At 37.6% G+C, this 7,940-nt stretch overlaps 1 protein-coding gene across 1 annotated transcript; it reads right to left on the reverse strand.

Moving 5' to 3' along the window:
• Positions 1 to 2,434: 2,434 nt before the first annotated feature.
• On the reverse strand, positions 2,435 to 7,025 carry LOC149390434 (organic solute transporter ostalpha protein (DUF300)). Its single transcript, XM_089620455.1, has 9 exons — positions 6,869 to 7,025; positions 5,834 to 6,257; positions 5,610 to 5,666; positions 4,666 to 4,774; positions 4,300 to 4,484; positions 4,112 to 4,200; positions 3,633 to 3,888; positions 3,127 to 3,372; positions 2,435 to 3,055 (listed from the first exon to the last, which is right to left on the reverse strand). The coding sequence occupies exons 2-9, from the start codon at positions 6,050 to 6,052 to the stop codon at positions 2,762 to 2,764; spliced, it is 1,455 nt and encodes a 484-aa protein (XP_089476581.1). The 5' UTR covers positions 6,053 to 6,257; positions 6,869 to 7,025; the 3' UTR covers positions 2,435 to 2,761.
• Positions 7,026 to 7,940: the final 915 nt, after the last annotated feature.

Consider the following 7,940-nt stretch of genomic DNA (forward strand, 5'->3'; position numbering starts at 1 on the left):
CTTCCTTAATTCGGAGGCGAACAACCAATTCTTCAAGACTCATCTCTTTTCGCTTGTGCTTGAGGTAGTTCTTGAGCTCCTTCCACCCCGGTGGCAATTTCTCTATTACGGATGCAACTTGGAAAGACTCGCTAATGGTCATTCCTTCAGCTTGAATCTCATAGAAAATGAGTTCAAGCTCTTGCACTTGACTCACAATAGTCTTCGTGTCCACCATTTTGTACTCGAGGAAGCGGCCCACAATGTACGTTATAGAGCCCGCATCCTCGGTTTTGTACTTTCGATCCAACGAATCCCAAAGCTCTTTTGGCGAACTTGAACCCAAGCGAAACTATCGCTGGACTACAACAAAGGACAAGACAATTTCAGATAGGGAGAGAGTTGGATTCTTTTAGTGTGTTTCGAATGATAACTCAAGCCTCCTTTTATAGAGAAGGAAGACTTCGGTTATAACTCTAGGCATTAATACTCGACCATTCAATGAGTGTGAGTTGATGGATGTGGTTACAACCATTCAAACCAGCCCCTTCGGTTACAAACCGTTCACACTCTCATAAGTGCTCGGTTACAAATATTCAAACCAGCCCCTTCGGTTACCAACCATTCAAACCGAAGCCCGAGCCCGGCCCGACCGACCGACCGACGGACGGCGGCAGCGCACACGTGTGTGGTGGGCTTGTATCCTTGGTCCTCTACTATTATTGAACCCATGTCCAATGTTTGACTATATAAACTACTTACATAGTAGTTTCTTACACAATGTGGGACCCTCCCATTATATGACATTTTTCATTTCCTATACATATATTAAGTGTATCTTTTGGAACACTTTGAGCAGCAATTTCTCATTCAATATTATATTGATTTTGGCGAATAAACATTCTATCTTATACCCGTCGCAACGAGGAATAAGAAAATGCTGGAATTAATCAATTCCGGTAAGTGGGCCCCACTCAAATCTTAGCCACAAATCAACTATTCAATTGTAACTAATTACAATATTTCCAACAATCATATCTCGCAACTTATCCAAACAGATCCCCAAAGGAGGAACTCAACTCACAACCGTCCCTTCATCATTTTGATCCCGCATGTCTCGCTTATGACATGGTATCCGATTGCACGTCCCGTGAATATAGTTAGAACTCTGACTTCTAGTGTTAGGGATATCATCACCCATTGCGGCACGATGATGTCCTTCCACTCCTCTATCTGATTCCCATATGATCAACTGAGTTCTTGGAAATCCTTATAGATAAACGACTGCATGGGATAGCAGGCGCAGTAATGCCTCCACGACAATATTGGTCCAAAGCTATCCCAACTAGAACAAAAGTATGCACGCCCCACGTCCCTGTCCTTTCAGCACATGAGAAGTTCATGTTGATCACTAAGACCATCGAATGGTAGAGAGATTTAAACCAAGGTACTCTGAATTGAGACTTGAACACCCACCATCTAACCCACTCCGACTTTGTTAAGATTCGGATCATTTTCCTCGAATCTCATCCTAGGTTCATAATCTTTATAAGAGGGCTTTTGGACTACAAGAACACTTACCCACGCTTCCCGCACATCATAGGCTCATGGATGGCCCCTTGGCCAAGCCATGTTTAGATGAATCGTAACAATGTCTAAATATGATTATCTGGGCAGAAAAGTACATGTTGCCCTTACGTGTACTTTACTCTTCTTCATCTTTTGTTCTAGAAAACACTTGTTACAAGTCATTGTTCATTTAGATCAAACACAACTTTAATTCTTATCTGCCTGAAACTCTTAAGTTCGTACTTTAGGCATATAGTGGCAATGCTAGTGTTAGAAGTGCGAAAAAGAATTGAAACACCGTATATTAGATTGAACCACAATATTTCAAACCGTAGGTTCAGTTTAAAACAATTTGTCCTGTCTGGTTAGGTCCGATCTAATTTCTAGACTGGTCTAAAATAGTTAAAGTTCGGTTTCAAAAATTAAATATACAGTAGAGTACCAGTCTTCAAGTCTTAGTTCTATTTTTAATTCTAAGACATAAACCTACTAATTTGGTTAGCAATATCATATAAAGAACATTTATGTCAACATTTTTTTCTTTTTGAGTATTCTCTTATTGAAAAAATAAATACATAAATAACTATTCCAAATTCAAACGGTTTAAATCAGTCCAAATCGAGACTGATTGGTCTAAAACAGTTATAGCCTGGTTTAGTTTACTTTCTTTGACAATCCTGTCATTTCTCAATTTTCAAAACCATTTAAAACGGTCCAAATCCGATTTAGAGACCAGTTTTAGACCACACACATGTTTAGACCAAACCGGAATATGCACACCCTTGTCATGCCAGTGCTTACAAGCATGAAATATATTCCCAGAGAACACAAGACAAGAAATGTTCTGAAATTTGTATATTAACACAACTATGTACTTCCTCAAATCTTAAGCTAAATTGATTCCAACTTTTGCATTTACAATGTCAAGAGCCTTTGAACAGTTTGAAAGCTAGCCTCTGAACAGATACAGAGCCTGAACTTGGTTAGCTGGTCTGTCTGCTGTTCAACCATGAGCCTAGAGATCATACATAGATCCCCGGAAAACAAGTATTTAATTTCACTTCAAGGTACTCCTTAGGTGCCAAGAATAAATCCTCATGCCTCTTCAACGTATGTGTATATCGACGTTGTCTAGAAAAAGTAACGTCGTTTTCTACAACTACTCAAACTTTGACCCGACTTCTTATTACTTACACCCTTCGAAACAATCCTATTATCTTGCTGTTCTGGTTCGAGACGCCGAGGCTTTGAATTGGTTCTGTTTCTTACCGCTTAGCAAACCACTATCACTGACGCTGCCTTCAACGAAGTCATCACGAGCTTCCGAGAATTCTTTGGTCCACGAATTCAAGGGGACAAGGGTGTCGTCCTTGGAGGAGCTTCTTCTCCGTTCCTCATGACGTTTCACGTTTTCAGATATCTCGTGAAATGTTTTATTTATTTTGGCGAATCCCCTTTCCACAGGCTCCACAACGTGTGAGACCGTGTACTTCATGTCATCAACAATCTTGAGGGAAAAGGATCAAAAGTCAAACTTGTTCTGTTATAGCAACAATAAAGGAGGAGAGTCAGACTTACAATTTCACTGCTTCCAACTACAACATCACGAACACTTTGAGGGAAATTAAGCCGCTTTTCTCTCTCATCGGGGCGAGTCAAGCGAACTTTTGTTGACTTTTCACAATCACGAACCTCGTCTGGATCGGGAGGAGATCCGAGTGCTGCATAGTCGGCCAAGACAGCAACATTACGAACACATCTTTCTCCGCGTTTGTATGGTACCGCTGGGAAGACATATAGGTGGACCACGGCAGCAACGCCCATCTGTTCATTAGTTTGCCATTACAAGCATATCAAAATAATAGCATTTTTTTTCACCTCAAATATATGTAATCAGGCACCCAATATCCAGATGCAGAAAAAACAAGCTCGAACATATCAAGTTAAATTGAGTAGCCCCGTTGTGAAAATTTGACAACTTGACACATCTATTTTTTTAAACCAATACTGAAATATAAAAACAAACGTTTGCATATTTATGAGAAATCAGAGTATCAATATTTGTGTAAGTGCAAAGCACACACCTCTATGCATATGATGTAGTCTTGAATTCGAGTTTTTAGCTCCTGTGCTAAAGCCCCTCTAAAAGCTCCCATTGAAAATAAGAAGGCAACAGCAACACCTTGCCACCATGTCAAGAATACAATAGACTTGAAAACTAGAAACTTCGCAAGGGGTTTTATGGGTTCTAATTTCTCTTTGGTGACAGTGTAGAATTGCACAAGGCAATAAAGCGCCCAAGTCTGACTAAAATTTAGAACAATTGCCAAGTACGGGTAGCTGCAAGGAATAAGCTTTGCATCACAACATGCACACAGTACACAGTATAATAATAAACCAATAAGACCATGCAAATAATTCAGGCCACGCTCTATTTTATGTTGTCTCTGTAAAATAAATTTATGTTAAATTTTGTCTACATAGAAACAATAGATTCACAAACCTTCGTAAGGACACACTTTGGCAGCTATACAGAAATAAATATTTAAATGACGTCTCTTACCCATATTTCCATTCAAACTTCCCCTCTCCATACACTCCAAATGTCTGGAGAATCATAGCTATGAGTGCGCATATCATCTTCAGTATCATCTGGAAAATATGTCCCCAGTAAATACGAAATCGAGACGAGTAAAAGTGCAAATAAAAGAGTTATCAAGTAAAACAACCAGCAAAATACTGTGAGCATACATATTGAACTATGCCGATTTTCACAGCATTATAAAAGTCAGCACCAAGATGCCAATCTCGAATAAGGCAATTCAAGGGGAATGGATGTTCAACAACTCCATAAGCATATGCTTCATTTAAAAGAGGCAATTTTGGGTCGACTACACTTTGACTGTCCATAAATTCAATAGTGCTCTCTTCCCCGCCTATAATCAACAGTCCCCAAAAGAAAAGGGCAAAAAACAAAACGAATTTAATCAGCAGTAATGAACTGAATTAGGTATGCGATTCACCTCCATACTTGAGCAAGTGTTGAAAGGTGAAAAATATTATGTTGAAAACATAGAGGTGGAAGAAAATATACTCTCCAGTTATTTTTTTACATACCCAAGCAAGCTATTAAGTATCTCTCGAAGCAATACAATGCAAAGGCTTCATAACAGTCCCGGATAATTTCACAATTAAAGGCAGCACTTGAATCCACCAATGACAAAAACTGCAACCAAAAAATGAGAAAAACATGGCTGACTTCAATACTCAGCATAATTTTCTCAGAAAAAAGACCTGTTAAATGAAGCAGTAGGTTCAGACTACTGAAGAAAGACGAACAAAACAAAATTACAAATTCCAAAAAAGCCACCAATCTGATATTAGATTACTCCCACATTACTTTCTAGCTTCATGTTTATCTACCCTTCCAGCAAAGCGAGGTTTAGTATCCTAAATGTTGTCAAGCGTGTTGATTAAAGGTTCCGGCCTTTCAAATGAGGCATGTGATATTACAGCCACACTAAACAAAACAATTGCGGGCATGTGAGAGATAAGCATACTGATTGAGAACTAGGATTGGATGCACAGGTCTTTGCATTTCAAATCCCAAAAGGCTAATTTAGTATTTCAACCTCTGACAATAGATCCACCGTGTTAATCCATAACTGCTATACATCACCACACTTGGTGGTTTAACCTATATTAGTTAGAATCAGAAGGCAATATATTTCTACACTACATGCATAATAATCTTTTTCTGCTCTTATCATGTACTTGGTGTAGCCAAATCTTCCAAATATATATTTTATACGTGCAAGAAAAAAAAATTATTTAGTTGGTAAACCTACAGCGATAACATAGTTTAGAAAACCACGCATCCATGTGAAAATTCAAATGAAAACTACCATGAAACTACTGCCCTATTAGTCCAACACAAACAATTTTCTTTCTCAGACTTGCCAGGAAAAAAAAAAAAAAAAAACAAAAAAAAACAAAAACAAAAAGATACATCCAGAATTCAAAGTATACACACACACTTGAACATAATAAATTAACATTACCGATTCAAGTGAGTAAACTGGAACCATGAGTATTAGACCGATCAAAAACTTCTGCTCCTGAAAATAAATTATTTCACATTCAGTTTAGAAGATTGCAGAGTAGTACATATAAGAATGAAAAGTTAATAAAAAAAAAAGGTGAAATCAGATGGTTGGCAAAACTATAGTGCTATCATCATTAAAGAACACACAGTAATAACTATTTCAACAAACTACACACTAACCTCGGGTTGATTATAAGCAGCTAAATGTTCAAAGATGAGGTACATCGAAAGCACAAGAGCAACAAGTACAAATATGCTAGCACTGAAGATGGGCCAATCAACAACAAACGATGATGACTCTGCGTCCAGGTTCAATGTCCATATTTTCCCTGATCTGCTCGACGACTCAACGAAAGTGACAAGGAAAAAGAAACAATAAAAGCCACCCATCCATCCCATTTTGTCTAGTCTCCAATAACCAACTCCCTCGATAAATTTATATATTTTCCACACTTTATCAAGGACTTCACAATGTGCTTAGCAGTCAGCCAAAAATAGTTTAAGGTAGAAATTCTTCACAAACCGCCCTTCTGGACAAGATACGGTATACCCAAAAGGAGCAGCCATTGCTCTTGCTTTTGCCAATGCCTCGGTTGCGAATAACCTGTAATAAATGTTGGAGTATTAATCAGCGAACGAGGTTAAGTACTTGAGTCAGTATATCAGTAACTGAAATTTGTAACTGCAATAATAGCTGACCCTAATGATATTAAGATAACAATTTAGTACACAAACTTATATTTGAAAACCACCTAAAGTCCTGACAAAAAATCCTAGCTTTGACTTTACAAGTAGCTATATCACTCTCCAAACCTTCCTTTTCCTTCTACAGGAAATAAAACAGTGCAATAACGCTGTCCTTCTAACATAGCATAGATTGCTAGTTTTCCACCACAAGCCAAATTAAAAAAAAAATAAAAAAAAAAAATAAAAATGACAATCACCGTCAGTTGGCTGAATTCGATGTGACTTTCTTATACGCTAATAATTATACAAAATGTCCTCCGGAATTGAAATAAATTTCTTCCGTGAACAACCAAAACTTGAACCAAAATCGAAATTGCTGAGAAACTAGTCAGCACGAAATCCGAAAAATGTCAGACAAGCATGGAAACCCTAGAAATTTAATCTCAGAGTCAACATGGGGCAGCCAAGGATCACGAGCTATTCCAATTACGCAAGCAGAAGAAATCGAAAGTGACGGTTCATGCGAACCTGTTATTGTGGAGTTTTACCGGGAAATTCTGGTTCAGGCGATATTTTCCGGGAAATTATATTTCGTTGAGGAAAAAGAGAGAAAAGAAAAGTATAACTGGTTTCTGTGTCGAGACGGTTAGGAAGAAACACGATCGACGAAAATCTAATTTTCCTGGGACTAAAAATATGAAAGAAACTAAAGATACCCGACGCTGTATTATTTTAGGTGACAGACAATGGTATCATCGTAGACTTCGGGTGATCCGTTTCAATCTGCGAGCGGTGACGTTTGGATGCTTACCGGGCTGTAGGTTTAGAGTTTAGACACAACATTTGTTTGATTTTGTTATTTTGCTCTTTTTTTTCTCGGAAGATTGCTTCGGGTCCCCGCAAGCGTATACGTGGCAGAAGGAAGACTATTAGATGAGTTGCACGTTTATTTTGGATTTGTTGATCAAGCCAATGCACTGATCGTCCAAGGGCACTTGGCCTTGAACGACGTATTGTAGCGCGCAGTTTGATAAGTTGGAAATAAATAGCTCATAGACTTTAATTACGTAGTTAATTAATCAAACATTATTACTGTAAAGTTACCTTATTTTTAGGGGTTGATCAATAGTTAACCTAACTTGACCCCTATATTTATTTTTGGGTAAAATAGCCAAATTAAACCTTATGATTTGCTATATAGCCAAAGTTTTGTAAATACTAAGTAAATAACCACTCGGATGACGTGGCCCAATAATATGTTTTTTCATATCCAAATTTACCCCTGTTGCGTTTGAATTTCGAATATTTATGAAATGTCTGATTATATAACTTCCCGGTTTTTTTGAATTTAAATTCCTCATATAAGTGTGAACATGATTTAGTCAACTTAATGATTCCCTTTATTTTAGGAACTAATTTGGGCGTGGCAGTTGCAATTTATTTGTTTCCTATTATATTATTTTCTTATATTTACTGCATGATTTATCTTGTCTCATTTTATTATTTAAATTTCTTGTTTCTAACGCACATATATTTCAAACGTTGTTATATCTCTCTTTCACGTCAGGTTCATCCCAGTTTATTAATGTATTTACGTATA

The sequence above is a fragment of the Urtica dioica genome, chromosome 7 (genome assembly GCF_054948205.1).
Source record: "Urtica dioica subsp. dioica isolate 48M chromosome 7, U.dioica_male_clone48M_v1_H2, whole genome shotgun sequence".
NCBI lineage: Eukaryota > Viridiplantae > Streptophyta > Magnoliopsida > Rosales > Urticaceae > Urtica > Urtica dioica.

Coding starts and splice junctions, on each gene's coding strand:
- LOC149390434 (XM_089620455.1), bottom strand. CDS start 6,052: ATGGGATGGATGGGTGGCTTTTATTGTTTCTTTTTCCTTGTCACTTTC. Junction 5,667..5,833: donor CTGCTTATAATCAACCCGAG/GTTAGTGTGTAG, acceptor ATTTATTTTCAG/GAGCAGAAGTTTTTGATCGG. Junction 4,775..5,609: donor CAGTTTACTCACTTGAATCG/GTAATGTTAATT, acceptor TTTTGGTTGCAG/TTTTTGTCATTGGTGGATTC.